At 40.4% G+C, this 17,691-nt stretch overlaps 2 protein-coding genes across 2 annotated transcripts; one reads left to right on the top strand and one right to left on the bottom strand.

Moving 5' to 3' along the window:
* Positions 1-1,622: 1,622 nt before the first annotated feature.
* Positions 1,623-8,517, bottom strand: chrac1 (chromatin accessibility complex subunit 1). Its single transcript, XM_084081374.1, has 4 exons — positions 7,787-8,517; positions 6,479-6,887; positions 4,061-4,187; positions 1,623-2,880 (listed from the first exon to the last, which is right to left on the bottom strand). The coding sequence occupies exons 2-4, from the start codon at positions 6,689-6,691 to the stop codon at positions 2,801-2,803; spliced, it is 420 nt and encodes a 139-aa protein (XP_083937500.1). The 5' UTR covers positions 6,692-6,887; positions 7,787-8,517; the 3' UTR covers positions 1,623-2,800.
* Positions 7,459-13,906, top strand: gatad1 (GATA zinc finger domain containing 1). The gene is made up of 6 exons (XM_084081371.1): positions 7,459-7,501; positions 9,285-9,509; positions 9,853-9,975; positions 10,090-10,149; positions 11,365-11,548; positions 12,326-13,906. Exons 2-6 carry the CDS (start codon positions 9,318-9,320, stop codon positions 12,514-12,516), a joined length of 750 nt encoding a protein of 249 aa, XP_083937497.1. The 5' UTR covers positions 7,459-7,501; positions 9,285-9,317; the 3' UTR covers positions 12,517-13,906.
* The last annotated feature ends 3,785 nt before the right edge of the window (positions 13,907-17,691 follow it).

Genomic DNA, 17,691 nt, shown 5'->3' with positions numbered 1-17,691 from the left:
GACAAAAGAGATAACTATATCACTTACACCTCCTATAACAGCATCATGATTAAGTGTCAGTTCTGTAAGAAGTGTAAAATAGGTGAACTACAGTATGACATGGTTTTGAGTCTTTATTGTGTAACAGCCAGACGTTGTTTACACTTCAAATATTCACATCTGTTCAGAGCAGTGGTTGTTTGCATCTTTCAACACAGTGCGGGTACACTCACAGTAAATGGAGTAGTTAAAATAATACAAAATAATATTTAAATCCATTAACTACTTGCTTTTAGTACTGTCAACTAACGCACAGCAATGCTTAGCTTCAACAAACAGCAATTTACAACTAAGAATAACATAGGCAAAGAGAAGTCCTGTTAATTTCACAGATGTTGTGAGCATGATCAGGGTAAAACATTACGTGACAGCATGGGTTTAAAGACATGGTTTACTATTATGTTTTTTTTTAAACAGCGTAAGCACTTTCACCAAGGATGAAACTCTCGCCCGGTTTTATAGTTTGTTTTCCAGGTCAGGTTAAAAGCGACAGCAGTGTAAAACATGACGGTCTGCAGAAGGCTGACCTAACACGGTGATGTAAGCAACACAGCTGCCTGCAGTGAATCAAATTAATAATGGGTGGCAGGTGTGTAAGATTTGCAACGCAGATGCGTTCTCGCCTGCCATGTTTTTAACCTGAAATGGAAAACAAATTCAGCCTAGGGTTTCACGGCACTTTAAGCTCCATTTCAGGAACAGTGAAAGTAACAGCCCTACAAGCTTAGGTGTTACAATGTGTCTTGTAGCTTGTAGACCTGCTATTTGAGCTTTTTTTGTTTTAGTTTCTGAAAATTAGAAAAATGCCCCAAAACATGGATGCTAAATTGAAAGCGGTAAAAGACCTGAGATATTGCTGCTTCATCTGTGTGGAATGGATTTCTCCTATAGCTCCTCATGTTGGTCCACAACATCGAATGATCATACAGGAAAACATTAGACTCTACCTTCCTTGAAGGAGCACTTCACCCATTGTCAACCTTATCTTCATGTAAATCGGTCATGTCCTCACTAATGCTCACTATAAAATGGAATGGCGTCATTTCTGCCTACACAGTGTCAGAAACCTGCCTAACACAGACATCATTGGTAGGCAACTAGGTATCGTTGGAAATGTCAAAGATGTCAAACCATTTATTATTATTTATGCATGCACAATGGCTTCTATTTCAGCATGCTAACTTTCTAGGAAGAGCAATGCTGTAGTTTCTAATAGCTTGGAATCCCCATTGATGACGTTAGCAGACGGAAATTGTGCCATCTTATAATGAGCATTAGCTGAGGACCAGTTATATGAAGATACGGTCCTTTTAAGGCCGTGCACACAATAGTATTAATTCCACCAGGCTGAGAGGCGGAGCAGAAATAAAACCACTCTCTGAAGGAACAAGCCAGGCATGTAAAACACACTATGTCCTAATGCTTCACGCTTAAACACACCTAAAATACGCTTTTCTAGCAAAAACAGTACTGTAGCCTACACTCATTTATTATCTTTGGGACGGCAAACAATGGGAGGTCAAACTTCTATTATCTCTCAAATTAGGACTATTATATTGATGTCATTAAGAGACTAGGAATGATTATTTTATCTAGATATTGTCTCACATTTTGGATATTGAGATAGGTGTTCTTTCCTTTCCTTTTAAAGGCTGCATAGTAGTAAAGCAATGTCCTTTTCGGAACTTACATGATTGTTCTAGCTGTTCTAGAATTTGCCTTTAGCCGCTTACTTATTATAGAGGCATTACTGATTATGGTATTATTGATCAAATATCTCACTGTGTAAATATTACGTGAAAGGACCAATAATCATCTGCACAATATCGTTAGAATATTGCTAGAGGTATTTGGCCAAAATGATTCCAAATGTGGCAGAGCTAGATGTCATTATGTCAAATTAATGCAGTGGTGTTTCTTTGAACCTCTTGGTACTGTCTAAAGGTAAATGTATGCTTTGAGTGACAAGTGCCAAATGAAAGAGACGTCCAAAAACAACAGAAACGTGTCTCGGAATGTGTCGCGTACCTCTGGAACAGAATGAACGGTCACAGGCGCCTTCATGAAATGTTGACTGGCTGGGAAGGTTAAGTAAGCTCCGTTACCACGTGTGACACTACATTCACTTCCTTGTTTACATTTTTTGTCCCGCAGGCAAGTATGGATGTTCAAGACTCGGAACGAGTGGTGGACAGTAACTAAGTACATTTACTTGAGTAACCTACTGTACTTAAGTACATTTTTGTGTTTTTTTGTTTAGTTTTTAAGCACATCCATTTCACTCCGCTACATTTCAAATAGAAATATTGTATTTTGACTGGAAAAAGATAATTATTAATGAACCACTTACAAACTCATAACGTGTCACAGAGCAGCGCATTGCAAACTTGTAGATCTGCTGTTCTACAATTTGTAGAATTTATTTTGGAGATGTTCTAAATTTCAACACAGCAATGCATTTTAAATGCCCTTCATAATTGTACTTTTTGAATACTCGAGTATATACTTTGTCCACCAATGAGACGCGTAGCTCGACGTGTCACTTGTCGCTCAAAGCATTAAATTGACCGAGTGTATGTAGATCGCTTCAGGAGAATGTTTGTCCTTTTAGAGTCCTGCCGTTTGCGTCACGTTCATTCTTATGCGGTCTAGAACGCCACCTATGTTGAGTCTCTTGCGCCCGTCACTTTTTGCTCCGGGTACATGAACCCATGTGACCACAAACTGACATTTAGTGACGGGATGGCGGCCGGCGTGCTTCTCAGATGTCTGCGTCCTCTTCCTGCATCTGCTCCAAGGTCTTCAGGTAATCTCTTGCCAAGATCTTCTTCGGGAGGATGTCTGTCAATTAAAAGGATGAAGAAAATGCAATGAAATCAAGCAGTGGTTCTTAAACTGGGGTCCTTGGGGAGGTTCCAGGGGGTCCCCAGCTATATTAGTTAACACATTGATTGCCTAGATAGAGTTAACTCGTTTTTAGAATCCATCACTTGCTTGCCTAGATCGAGTTAACTCGTTTTAAGCAAAACATTTTTTTCTTTTTAATTTTGACCCAAAGACCAAGGAGATATGATTTTTCGAAGATCTAGACTCCTATCCACTTCCTTGTTAACTTAAAACTTAAACATTCTGTATCTCGGCTCCTGAGAATTTTTTTTTTTTCAATGAAAAATCTCTTGGCATAAAACTGCAAAAACTCTGAAAAAATTCTGGCAGTGAATGTGTTAAGTTATAATAAGTAAATCTTCACTTATGAGGGTTGCTGGCACAAAATATTATCACATAACTTACATAACTATCTGTCGCAGAAAATAGCAGATCAGACAAGCTCACAACGTAGACCGGCTTTTTCCAGCGAAAATAATGTAACGTAGAGCAAAAACACAGGAGTCATAATTTTCTATTTTAAAGTCAATTTTGTTTTGAAAAGTGCAAAAATAGCCGATCTACAAGCTCACAACTTACAACACAACTTGTAGATACGCAATGTTTTGCTACTTTTGAGAGGCACAGTAGTATAATAAAATAGGGTGTTAATTTACGTTAATTTACGTATGAACATGAAAAAGGATACAAGGTTTCCACCTGACAGCAACGTTATACTGTGCATGCATGTAGCAGGTGTTCACAGCTAAAGCAGAGCAGGGCTGAATTAGGCCCGTCAGAATTAATAATCGTCATGATCGTTTCCATTTTGAAAAATGTTCATGCATTTTCAAATATTTTCCAGAAATAGCAGATCTACATGCTTACAACGCGTCACAAAGTGACAAGGATAAGCTTGCAGATCAGCTGTTTCTGCAATTTAAAAAGTTTTCTGAAAGTATAACGTGTTTGCATGTTTAAGTTATTTGTCATATCTGCCCTGTGCATTTTTTTTAATGCGAAGCCTAAAAGCCAAACAGAAATTAAGTTTTTATTCATATGTTCCAGTGTTCAATGCCGAAAACACAATTAAAATTGTTAATCGCAATCATTTGTGTGACAATCGATTGTGTGTAATGGTGACAGACAGCTCTACCTGTGAGGAACTGGAAGGTGTCGGTCTCCTCAGCAGCAGTGGCCAGGTCACAGTAGGCCAGAGACTTTGTGTCTCTGCCTGACCCGTTCTTAAAGGAGGACAGAGCCAGATGCTGCACAAACAGCTCCTGTTAATAAAACAACAACAACGACACAATCAGAATCAACTGTATTGTCAGTTGAATCACAGGTTTACAGGTGTAAAGAAGTGGATGCAATTTATTTTTGTGCAAGCTCGTTCTTTTGTTATTTTCAGAAAGTGAAAAGAAATGAAAAAGTGGGAGGGAGACAGGGAGATAAATACAAATCTAAACAGATATCTATCTAAGGTACATACATAATGCACATACATATCCATCTGGTACAATATACACAAGGTTAGACATAAGGTGCATGAACACAATGATGCAAATGAACAGGGAAAAAAACTACATTTAGAACCAATAACCGAGTTATAACCAAATCATCTGGAAGCAAGGTTTTTTTAATACATTTTTTATCTCTTATATACCAATAAATCAATTTAAAATAATAAACGAAACCGATTAGTCTGATTAACATAAGAATTATACTATATATTGTACAATCGTGGCGTACAGTACACAGTGACTAACTACATTTACACAAGAACTGTACTTACCCATCACTTAAGCCCTACAGTTTATCGTCTAAATGTTTGTGTTTTTGCGTACAGTAATGCCCTACTTGATCAAAAGTATCAAAAGTAGAAGATATACTAGCTAAAATGTTGAGCTTGTAGTTCTGCTACTTTTTCTATTTTTGAATTTGAATCCTGAAAAGTAACAGTTTTGGACATATGAGGTTTCCACTCGACAGAGACGATTACTGTACTTTGTCGTATGATGAATACTAGCGGAAATAGAAGATGTACAAGCTCACTATGCGGAGCTCTCTATTTATACCATTATTGAACATTTCTGACAATTTTGGCCAATATAATGAATGCCTAAAATAGGGACGCTTTGATGACCAGCGGACCGGTAGGCAGCAAATTATTGGCTTAGGAATGCGACAAGAAATATAAACTTTTTAAAAATCCAATAATTCAAGTCTCCATGGGGTGACTAATCGATAGGAAAAAAAAGTCATTTTGGGGGTGAACTATCCCTTCAAGTCCAATGTTGAGGTACTTTCACTGTGCAGCCAGTTACTCGTTACTTTGCAGATTTAGATCATTAATACAAAACATACATGAAGTGATACAAAGCCACTTTCCACCTAGATAGCATATCGTTGCTTGCGGCTGTAGCTCCATCGTACGACGAGAGCCGATCGACAAGCCCACAACGCGTGGGTATTGTAGATCTGCTCTCGTCGTAGGCTCTCGCTATATCTCCAGTTAGCCATGGATCACTAGACGGTCATCAGTCATGACAGTCATGGATGAACTTCAACATAGTGTTTGCGCTTTCTCCCCTATTGGTCCGTAAATCACTTAGAACGTTCAGATTTCAAATATAAAGAGCTTAAACCCGTGGCCACGGATGTTGCAATTATGTCAGGGTCCTCAGAAGTACCGGTATCTTCCGTATTGTTCAATAAAAAGCATTTTAATCCGATCAGTGGCCATTTTTTCATAGAGTTATAATGTATCAGAGTGCAATACACCTCCCAACCAATAGGTTGTAGTTGAAAGCATAATGGCGAAAAACAGCAAAAATGGCCACCGATCGATTTAAAATGCTCTTTATTGAACAATACGGAAGATACGGGAATGTATGAGCCGTACACAATTGTAACATCCATGGCCATGAGATAAGCACTATATATTTGATATCCGAACGTTTATGTAGATGTACGGGCCAAAAAGGGAGAAAGTGCAAACGCTATTTTGAAGATGACCCATGACTCATATAATATACAGTCTTGTATCACGGCTACTTCATAACATGACAACGATGGGTTCATCAATTCATTTCAGGATTTGGGGTGAAAAAAGTACTCAAATTTGTTAATTAAGTAAAAAATAATAATATCAATACTGCAATGTAGAAACACTCTGTTACAAGTAAAAGTCCAGTAATCAAAATGTGCTTGAGTAAAAGTACAAAAGAAGAAGGTACTCAATATGCAGAAGGTCCCATTTCACAAGTTTTCAAATGTATAACATGTGAGAAGATCTCTTGAAATCTACAAGCTCACTGTGAGCTTGTAGATCGGCTATTCTCAAAGTGGTTAGTGTATGTTTTGTAATAATAATCAAAATCAACAAAGTAACTAAAGCTTTCAAATAATTGTAGTGGAAGAGGAAAAGTACAATATTTGCCTCTGAGATGTAGTGGAGTACAGTAAGTAAAAGTACAGAACATGGAAAATAATCCAGTGCTCAAGTACAGTACTTGAGTAAATGTACTTGGTTACTTTACACCACTGGATAAATAGATCTAGTCATCCGTACCGTGGCCTTGGTGGTGAGGAACAGAGCCTCCTGGTTGATGTTAGACACGTCGGGGGAACTCTTCATGATCAGCCTCACTCTGGAGATGGGCAGAGAGATGGAGTGTCTGCTGGAGGAGGAGGAGGAGGAGGAGGAGGAAGGGGGCGAGGAGAGATGCTGCTCCTTGTCCGAGGAGGAGGAGGAGGAGGAGGTGTTCTGCTCAGACATCTTCATCAGCCAGAAGCTTGTGTTTTCGATCCTTTCTGCTTTCTGATCAACTCACTGAACTGGACTAGACGAGCGCACGCCTGACTCTTCTTCTATTGTTTTGGTTCTCCTTCTTCTTCTACCGTCTACTACTTGTTACTTCTTCCGGATGTTAAAGATCTGCAGCTCTGCTGCCCCTCGCTGGTTTAAAAGTGGTATTTCACTGTAGGTGGGTAAAAGCATAGATATATATCTATGGGTAAAAGTACTCAATTTTTTTTACTTGGATAAAAGTATCAATACTGCAATGTAGAAATACCTCTGTTATAAATAAATGTCCAGAATTCAAAATTGACTTGAGTAAAATTACTAAAGTATTGGCATCAACAGCTACTTAAAGTACCAAAAGTTAAAGTAGGCTACCCATTATGCAGAATGTCCCTTTTCACAGGTTTCAAATGTATAAACTGTATTACAATCTTTTGAAAATAGCCAAAGTTTAAATAGAGCTGAAGTGGTAACTCTGAAATCCTCTCTGACGTTAGTCTTCGCAATATAATCTCACTCTACATGAGAGAATATGTGTAGTTTTATCATAATAACAATAAAAATAATATATAATAATATTATTATTCCTATTACTATAACTTTTATTATATTCAATACATTCCTATTAAGATGTACATCGTTTTACTCAGAATACAAGTCATTATCAGCATTCCGACACATGAGTGGCGCTACACGTTGGTGCGATCCGAATTGCACACCACCACAGAAGAACACGACCCGGAAGCGGAAGCGCCGTCGCGGACGACAACAACAGAAGAAGAACGGTTTGTATGTTGTCTTTATTATGAACCATCTAACAATAATACTATTCCGTCTTAAACCGGTCATTTATGCACTTAGCGTCGCTCACTGAAAAGAAACGACCCTACAAGCCAACAACGGATGGCTTGTAGCCTTAGATCAAGACAATCGTAGATGTATTTTATCGAGTCTGACTTTTACTTTCGTATCTACGAGAGTCTTAGCGACCCCCCCCCCCGTTTGCCCTGAAATGTCACCAGTAAAGCCCGTATTTCTCCGAATATGTACACATGCAAAATATAAGGTTCTTACCCGCTTGCCCCAAATGTTAAATAGGTGTCCGGAGTATTTGTGCAATGTATTAGTCCACATTTCTCAATAAAGATGTGTTTAAATCCCGTCTGTGGCCGAACGCCATTCCAACCCCCTCGTTGACTTCCTGTTTACATAGTGTAATTCCGGCTTTAACCGGATGCGCCCCATCACCACCGCCCCATTGGGAATTTCCGACAGAATTGGACACAGACGGGATTAGAACACTTCTTTATTGTAAAATATGGACTAATACATTGCACAAATACTCCGAACACCTAGTTAACATTTGCAAGTGGTTAAGCACCTTATATTTTGCATTTGTACATGTTTGGAGAAATTAGGGCTTTACTGGTGACATTCCAGGGCAAAATGGGGGGGTGGTCGCTAAGACTCTCGTACTAGATATATAAATGTCAAAATCGATAAAATACATCTACGATAGTCTTGATCTAAGGCTAGATGGCTTGTAGGTTCGTTACTTTTCAGAGAGCGACACCTTTGTTAGCTTTGTAGCCGCTAATAACCGTTAGATTCCCCATCAAACACGACGCATTGCATTTCGATGGGGAGTTCCCTCCCTGAACCAGTGATTGTCAAAACCTTTTTATTTCAAGGACCCCCAGTCTGATATATGCATCAGTCCACGTACCCCCATCAGATATCTTTTTTTCCCCTTTCTCTGGGACCCCAATCCATGAATGCTGTACAATCCTAGCCTTGGATCAAGAAGACTAGATTTGATTGCCTTGACTTTTACTTTCGTATTATGATGGATATGCAAATGTCAAAATCGATCAAATGAATACATCTATGATAGTCATGATCCAAGGCTAGTAAACATCCAATGTGTTGTTGTATCTCTGAGAGTGTACAATTGGAACCAAATGGAACTGTGAGGGTCCATTTGGTTCCTTTTGCACACTCAGAGTTACAGACCTGCCTGGGTCCATTTGGTCCTCCACCTAACTATCAATCATTTTAGTTGGGGACCCCCTAGCTGGAATCCCCTCAAGGACACCCAGTTTGATATGCATCAGTCCACGGACCCCCATTTGATAGCATTTGTTATCTCTGGGTCCCCAATGCATGCTGTAAAACCCAATGTGTTATTTTAACCCTGAGACTGTACTCAGTTACATACCGACAAGGCTCCATTTGCTCCTCCTCCTAACTATCAATCATGTTGTTGGGGACCCCCTCGTGGTCCTGCAAATCCCATGTTGAGCATCATGCCCTCAGTTTGTTTATTCTTCATCCATTTTCTGTACCCACCCTAACTTGTTGCATTTTAAACCCCAATAAACAGGTCTCCTATAGTTTCAATGTACAGATTGTTATATCGATAGTGCAATTGTTTAAACTGACGCTAGGGTCTTGGTTTACCTCGTATCCTAGTTTCTTGAGGCACTACACTGGCTCTCTGCATTCTATGTATGTGTTTACCTCGCTTACTGTAAGTGACACTCTGGATTGTTTTATTGTTCATTGTTAACAGGCAGTAATCCTCACTAGGAGCGTGTCGAGCGACATGCCGCTGGGTTTGAAGCCGTGCTGCGCGGTCTGCAAGACCACCTCCTCGTCCATGTGGAAGAAGGGACCCCAGGGGGAGATCCTGTGTAACAACTGCACGGGGAAGACCGGCGGGGGGTCTGCGGGACAGACCGTCGCCTCCGTCACCCTGCAGAACAACGGAGGAGGGGGAGGAGGAGGAGGGAAGCAGGTTGGTTCAAACGTCAGCAGCACACGCGCCATGTTTTACATGGTAACTCACACACACACGGGCAACACACAGCCCGAGGGACAAGATCCTGCCCCCTGCACCATCGGTCGGGGGGCGTGACAGGTCGGTCCTTATTTCAAAAGATTTAAAAAAGGTTAACAAAAAACGTCATAAATTAAAAGCAATTTAAACATTTTAATGGAAATGGCAGACCACAAGCTGTAGATCTGCTTGTAGATCTGCTATTTTCACTAGTTTTGGTCCCCAGGCAAACGTCTACTTTCTCTTTTGGTTCTTGAGCGAAAAAGTTGAAGGACTAATCTACTGCTGCTGTTGTCTACAGTCCAAACAGGAGATCCACAGGAGATCTGCGCGCCTGAGGAGCACCAAGTACAAAGCCCCCGCCTCTGAGAAGAAGGTGTCAACCAAGGGAAAAGGGAGAAGGCACATATTTAAACTGAAAAATGTGAGTTACTGGGCCTAATGACCATCCCAACAAAGTTATTTTCCTATTAACCAATGGTTTATGTTTCAATAAAACCACAAATTGACAGTTTGTTCATGTGATCTCTTTTGTCAGCCAATCAAAGCACCGGAATCTGTCTCCACGATCATCACGGCGGAATCCGTTTTTTACAAGGTATAGTGTTTATGATGCTGTCTGAGTCCCACATAACACCTGATGTCAGTGGTTCTCAACCTTTTCAGGCCGCGACCCCCCAAAAGGATCATATTTGAACTGGGGACCCCTCACCCTGACAAGCACTTACCTAGGAGTTGAGTTCCACAGATAAAAATTGTGAAAATAGCCCATCTACAAATTCACAACGCCTCGCAAAACTGTGCCTCTTATTTATATTATTTGACAATTTGGCCAATTCTTTACCCGTTTTTATAGTAGGCCTATTCCCCAGGAGGATGGTTCTGCTCTAGCCCTACAATGGCTGATATTCCACACATTGAGAGATTCATTTCGGCAGCATTTTAATTTATAGCACTTCATGTGTACTCGCCCATTAATTAATTGCTGTGACTTTTGGTCAGCTCTTAACAAATCCCTTGTTCTGACAGAAAACTTGTATTCAGTCAAATATCTCCACTTTTGCACGAGATTCACAGGGACATCATTCTCTGTACGTGACAGGACAGCATTCACAGCAGCACTGATCACGTGTAAACTTCCTTCAATGAGCACATGCTAGTGTGGGGTAATTGTAATCGCACCTGACCATTAGTTTTGCGTATGCTCATTGAAATGTCCAGGTTTAATGCTGCTGTGAATGCCGTCCCGTCATGCATAGTTGTCCCATGTGAATCTTGTGTGATAGTGGAGATATTTGACTAAATATACGTCTTATGCCAGAATGTTCAAATTAATTGAATGTGACAAGAGCTATGACTGCCACGCACAGCAATTAATTATTGTGTGAGTAAGCACAGTACAGAGTGTGACGAATTAGAATGCCACAAGATGAAGCAAGACAGCAACATATTACCGTGAACCCAAACAGTAGTATTTGTATTTGAATGTTAGGATATGATGTATTATATCTTTTCAACCTCTTGAATTTTAAGGACACCCCAGTTTGAGAAGCATTAGGTGATCCAAAATTCTTCTTTTTTGTTAAATATGTAGAAAAAAAAGATAGGCTCTCTGATAGCTTCTGCCTATACCTTTTCGGTCTGGCAAAAAAACGCACTATAGTGTCTCAATGTTCATTGTTTTAAACTAAAGAGTTACAGATCCGTAACTCTGGGGTCCCCCGGACCAGTGTGTTGGTGTGTGATGTATTTATGTTTGTATTACGTATGATGTATCATTTATCTTTTGTTTGTTATTATGCTGTACCCGCAGGGTGTATTCTATCAGATAGGCGATGTGATCAAGGTGACGGACGAGGACGATGGGAAGTCGTACTACGCTCAGATCCGAGGGTTCGTCCAGGACCAGTACTGTGAGAAGAGCGCCGCTCTGACCTGGCTGCTGCCCACACAGGCCAGCCCCAAGGACGGCTTTGATCCCGGGACTTATATTGTTGGTAAGAAATAGCAGGGAACACCACTAGTGTGGTGTTTGTTTTGTAGCCAGTGACTCTGTCCTCATAGATTATATTTCTCAGTTGCCACGACTGATTTCAGTTATTTGGAGGCCAGCATGTCTTTCTCTTGGCTCTTAACTTTTAACGTTTATATTGTCTAACAAAAACAAACTTTACAGTATTACACATATGAATCAATTCACCATTTTATTGATTATTTAATAATAATACCTCAAATTTATATAGCACCTTTCATAAACCCAAGGACGCTTTACATCAAAAACAATGAACAACTAACAGAAAAATGAACAAACAAAACAACAAAACTATATGCCATAAGCCTGAGAGTCATTATTATTTATCGACATGCGATCTGTGAGGACCTGTGTTTGAATCTGACTCCTCGTCTTGTCTTGTGTCTCTCCCCTCTCTCTGCCCTTGGCTTCCTGTCTTACTACAATCGCCCATCTTAGACATACAACATAAAAATGTCCCCCCAAAATAACTAGCCTCACATTAGCGATTATAGATGGTTTGAAGGCTCGTCTGTGTTTTTCCAATAATAAGGGGTTCAGGACGCAGAGCGGCCGCTTGGGAATCGGAAGGTTCCCGGTTCGATCGCCGGCTCCCCCTGGGTTAGTGTTGAAGTGTCCTCGAGCAAGACACTGAACCCCTAACTGTGTGAATGTGTGTGAATGAATGTAACGCATTGTAAGGCGCTTTGGTTAAAGGTGCTTTATAAATGCACCATTTTACCATTTTATTTTCCATTTCTAGGCCCAGAGGAAGATCTCCCCAGAAAGATGGAGTACCTGGAGTTTGTGTGCCACGCCCCGTCCGAGTACTTCAAGTCCCGGAGCTCTCCGTTCCCGACGCTCCCCATGCGGCCGGAGAAAGGATACGTGTGGACGCACATCGGCCCCACGCCGGCCATCACCATCAAAGAATCCTCTGCGGGGACCAGTTAACGAGACCCCGGGATTCAGGACTTTGTTGAGCCTGCAATCAGACACTTTGTACATAAATGCGAACATGTGCTATTTTCGCCCTAGAGATTTGGCGTTGAGGGTAATACTAGTATAGAGCCCTGCTGGACCCCGGTCAACTATGTATATAGGGTTTAAGTGTTTTTTAAGTGTAATATAGTGGAGCGAAGTTGACAGGTCTAAATTACCGCAAGTGTTTCGCTTGGGAAAACTGTCATTTAAAGCTGCAATCTGGGATTTAAACCCTGGGGTCTCCTGCGTGGGAGACTCAAACTTCTACCTACCTACCTACCACTACCACTCCTTCAAGACAAAATCCCCTTCCAGGACAAAACATCTCCAGGGGAGATATTGCGCTCATGAGCTTTGGTCAGTACTACTCGTCACTGCAGATGTGCTAGTACTGGCATGCTGTACCATACAGATTGGTTAACGATGTTTTATTCATTGAAATAAGTTCCGGATTGCAGCTTTTATACACAAACACAATAGACGCCGCATTTTAAGCAGGTTAAAAGCCTCATTTATAGTCCGTGGTATGACCGTGTCCCTTGCTGATTAGAACTCATCTAAGAACTATCAATGCATCTCATAGCTTGTAGATCAGCTGTTTTCACCAAGTGGCACTGCCATGTGATGGCATATGAATTAATGTTTGAATATGTGATGGCATACACAGCATTCATTGGGTTGTCAGTTTTGTATTTGGTATTAAACATAGAACACCTTTTTCCATCAATTTCGTCATCTGCTATTCTTTTCTAAAACAACGTATTGGACTTTATTCACAGACTGATGCAATTAACACCGGCCAAGTATACAGTATATGGATGGATGTTAAGGCTAGAGGATGAGTATAGAATAAGTAGTATCAGTAGTAACAGAAAGGGTAACAATATAACATCGTTGCTGTCGGGTGGAAACCTCACATGTCCAAAACTGTTACTTTTCAGGATTCCAAAAAGTGCAGATCTACAACCTCAAAACGCGTTGCATCGCGACGTGTTTTGAGCTTGTAGATCTGCTATTTTTGCTACTTTTGTGTGACACTGTAGTATGAGGGCATTCATTAATGGAAAAAAAATATGGAGATGAGAGGTTTCTGCCCGACAGCAATAATATAAATAAGACTTAACATCCAACCTAACCTGGGCTGGGCAGGTGTACTGTACATAGTGTATAACCCACCAGTAGGTGGAAATGGAGGTGTATAAATAGACTATGAAGTCCTAAATACACAGGATCTGCATTGTAAAAAAAAAAAAACATTCAGATAGCTAAGTTAGACAAGCAACATAGTTTAAAGAAAAATAATACTATTGAGGGAATCTTGAAAGTGCATGGCACTGTGCTTCCAATCAGCTTCCCAACAATCTCCTTCCTATGTTGTAAAAGTGTAACAAGTAAGCGAGTCGAAATCACTCCATTGGGTGAACACATCAAACCTGGTGTCCCTATTTTGGGCATGTCCTTTACAGCAAAGTTTTTGAAAATCTACATTGTGTGCTCATAGATCTGCCTGAAGTGATTAAAATGATATGCCACCTGCCTTAGAAGTATCAAAATGTACATAAAATATAAATAAATAAAATAGTTAAAATCTGTCATTAATAAAGACACCCCCATCCAGTCCATTGTGAATGACAAAACTCACAAAAGTTAATAGACACTGAGGAAAAGATCGACTCATGAGTATTCTATCCAAAAATAAATAAATACTATATTCAAAGGGCAGCCATAGAGGAAAATGGGATCAATATGGATTATTATTATGTATAATATTGTATAATGCAAAATTGATATAATTTACATTGTTTAATTCAAGTCAAGTATGTTGTATATGTATGCCTACATGAAGACCAGCAGGTGGTGATATAAGCCCCATGTGACTGGCAATAAACCACAACATCAAACATGCATGCATGTGGCAGTGGTTCTCAAAGTGGTGTGGGGACCCCTTTGGCGCCCTTAATGGGGTTCAGGGGGTCCCCAGCTACATTAGTTAATATATCGTATTTGACAATTGTCAACAAAAATGTCAAGCTATGCTCTCCAGTTGTAGGAACATCGAACTAAAGTGTTACTCATAACATTACACTGATTAGATATAGTCAGACAAGGCACTATGAGGAAAGTAGGGACTGTGCTGTAAATCCATAACCATATTTTAGTGGAGGTGCTAAGCAACATTTGACTTCAAGTCATGATGCAAAGGTCCCCTTTGGTATGGAAGTACCTTAGGGCCATAGGAAAAGAATTATCCAAAGAGACGAGTTAGATCACCCTTCTTTTTTTTTTTATAGGCGTTTTTAAAAATGGCCGCCGACAATTAACCACTATTACACCAGACCCCATATCTTTGCTTCTGTTAGAGCTATAATAATAATATTGGTGTCAAAGTGTACATTTTTGGGGTCAAGGAATTCAATTAAATAGGTTTCAATGCAAAAAAACGAATACTTCATTAATTGCCATGACAGCGGGGGTAAAATATGCAAATTTCATTAAAAAAATACGTTTTAACAGGGTAACTTAACCCCTCCCCCTCTAAAACTTGTATTTACTTTTCCCTTTGTCATGGAAGTACCTTAGGGCCATAGGAAAACAAATATCCAAAGAGACAAGTTTGATCACCCTTCATTTTCTTTATATAGGCGTTTTAAAAAAAAGGCTGACGACAATTAACCACTATTATACCAGACCCCATATCTTTGCTTCTGTTAGAGCTATTGTAATAATATTGGTGTCAAATTGTACATTTTTGGGGTTGAGGAATTCAATTAAATAGGTTTCAATGTAAAATACCCAATGCTTTACTAATTGCCATGAAAGCGGGGGGTAAAATATGTAAATTTCATTTGAAGAATACGTTTTAACAGGGTAACTTACCCCCCCTCCTCTAAAACTTTGATTTACTTTTCCCTTTGGTATAGAAGTACCTTAGAGCACTAAGAAAGAAATGATCCAAAGAGATAAATAAGATCACTCTTCATTTCTGAAATATATGCGTTTTTAAAAATTAATTAGGTTTCAAGGCAAAACAAATCCCCAATAATTTTCTTACTACCATGACAATGGGGTTGTTGTGGTAATTTGAGTCTTGCACTTGCAAATAACCAGTTCTGGCAAGTCCCTTAAAATAATTGAAATTGAAGCCATTCATCAAAGGGCAAAAGGAAGAGGGGGCTCGACTCATCATTTACAGCCTTTTCCAAATATCGCTCATAAGCCTTCATCACAAGTACAGAGCAGCTACAGACACCTGATACATGTACCAGGTTCTGCAGATGTGGTCAACACCAATGAAAGACTGAGCTTTGCCACTAGTTGTAATACCACTATTGGTGAGAGCTGTAGTCCATCCACTGCCATTCATCCAGCCAGTCTCCAGACACACTCCAGAGCATCTTTTTTGGCAAATGTGAATAGGGGTTGATCAGCTAACATGACTGGTGTCTGACCTGGATTTAGGTAGTTGATTGATTGAAGGAGGACATTCATTGCATTGCATGCCAAGCCAAGCCATAGTGGGACTGGTAGGAGACTCTGTGAACAGTGGCAGTATGTATGATCTGGATGGGGGGCTGAACAAGGCTCTGCAATGCTTGCATAATATGCAGCCCATGAGATCCATTCTTCATCCTCAAGGTTGTCTTTCCCCACAAGGTGTCGGTGACTCTCTCCAACCACTGGGAGCCTTCTTCAAGTATGTTGCTGAGAGGACAAGAGGCTGGCTGAGGAGGACTGTTTGTATTAAGGGCAGGAACATCAGTTTGGAGTGAAACATCCAGATCCATTGTTGTGTAGAGAGCTGGAAAGGATTGTACATGCTTCTTCCCCATCTTAGCTGGAACCAGGATGTTAGTGAGATTGGCTGTTTGTTGGTCATCTGACGGGAAGTGCTGCTGAATGCTTATGCATGTCCCGTGGAGGGCTGATTTTGCTGTTGTTGACGATGGGTTGAGGTCAATGTTGTCAAAACCACCATTGGTGAAGACACCCTTAACTGCCTGAGGTGGGACCACCACACCAATCTGCTCCCACTGATTGATCACTGTACTCAATGTTTTCAAGCGATCACATGATACAATTCAATTCAATTCAATTCAAAGGGCTTTATTGGCATGAGAAAACATACGTTTACATTGCCAAAGCAAAAAGCACAATACAACAATACAGCAATACAATCAAAATAAAAAATGTACATTTGAAAGTCAGAATTTTCAATAGATCAATTTCTATGTACCAAGATCACTGGGTGCAAATATAGTGCAGGAATATACACAATGATTAGTCTTTAGGGTGGTTGTGTTCCGTTCGATATCCTTCTCCTATCACAGCAGCTCACGAATCTTGCTGCTGTGTTTGCACATTGTTGTACTTGATACACCATACCTCGCTTATGCATGGTATCCACCTGGTGTTTACTGCCAGTATGCAGGTGCAGATTCATTGCCAGATACAGTGAAGCTGTGGTGCCCTTTCTCTTATGTGACAACTAACACTACGGACATTTCTTGGATCTGCATTTCACAGAGTTGTAAATGATTTGCTGCCCAATTGATGTAGCAACCTGGCACTTCTCTGGTTCAGGGGCTGGCTGGTCAATACCTTATCCATCCAGAAGCATCTTTAGGAACAATTGCAGCAGGGGAGGGATTGAATCAGGAGGCTGTGAAGGAACCTGTAAATTATTGTTTCATCGGAAGATATTCTTCCCGGAGGATTTTAGCTGCTCTGAAGATGATGGAGACATCAGTAAATGTGTTGCTTTTCATGCCAACAACAGCTTACAGGTCATCATCAAACAACATAACAGGGACCAGCCACGATCTAGTCGCACAGATCTGATGTCAATATCCTCTCGAAGGCGCGTGGTGTTACATTTAATAATAATTGATTGACTCAAACAATTCATTGAGGACATGTGCTCTGATGACCTGTGTTGCCTTATTTTCTGTCATGTCACAACGGCGGTTTCTGCTTTTCTATAGAGCCTAGTCAGGCATGCACAATGATGCACTGCCTCCATAGCTACCATGTCACCAGCAGCTTGTTTAGCTAACAGACACTTGTCACCCAGGGGGGGCATACGTTAGTCCGACATCCCATTTCTCCGACTACGTGGCATCCGCGTGCGGTTAGGGTTAGGGTTCG

Source organism: Gymnoscopelus microlampas (genome assembly GCF_963454915.1).
Source record: "Gymnoscopelus microlampas genome assembly, chromosome: 15".
In the NCBI taxonomy this organism is placed as follows: Eukaryota; Metazoa; Chordata; class Actinopteri; order Myctophiformes; family Myctophidae; genus Gymnoscopelus; species Gymnoscopelus microlampas.
This window is presented reverse-complemented; position numbering and strand designations above follow the sequence as displayed.

Coding starts and splice junctions, on each gene's coding strand:
- chrac1 (XM_084081374.1), bottom strand. CDS start 6,691: ATGAAGATGTCTGAGCAGAACACCTCCTCCTCCTCCTCCTCCTCGGAC. Junction 4,188..6,478: donor TCCTCACCACCAAGGCCACG/GTACGGATGACT, acceptor TTTTATTAACAG/GAGCTGTTTGTGCAGCATCT. Junction 2,881..4,060: donor CACCTTCCAGTTCCTCACAG/GTAGAGCTGTCT, acceptor TTTAATTGACAG/ACATCCTCCCGAAGAAGATC.
- gatad1 (XM_084081371.1), top strand. CDS start 9,318: ATGCCGCTGGGTTTGAAGCCGTGCTGCGCGGTCTGCAAGACCACCTCC. Junction 9,976..10,089: donor ACATATTTAAACTGAAAAAT/GTGAGTTACTGG, acceptor CTCTTTTGTCAG/CCAATCAAAGCACCGGAATC. Junction 10,150..11,364: donor CGGAATCCGTTTTTTACAAG/GTATAGTGTTTA, acceptor CTGTACCCGCAG/GGTGTATTCTATCAGATAGG.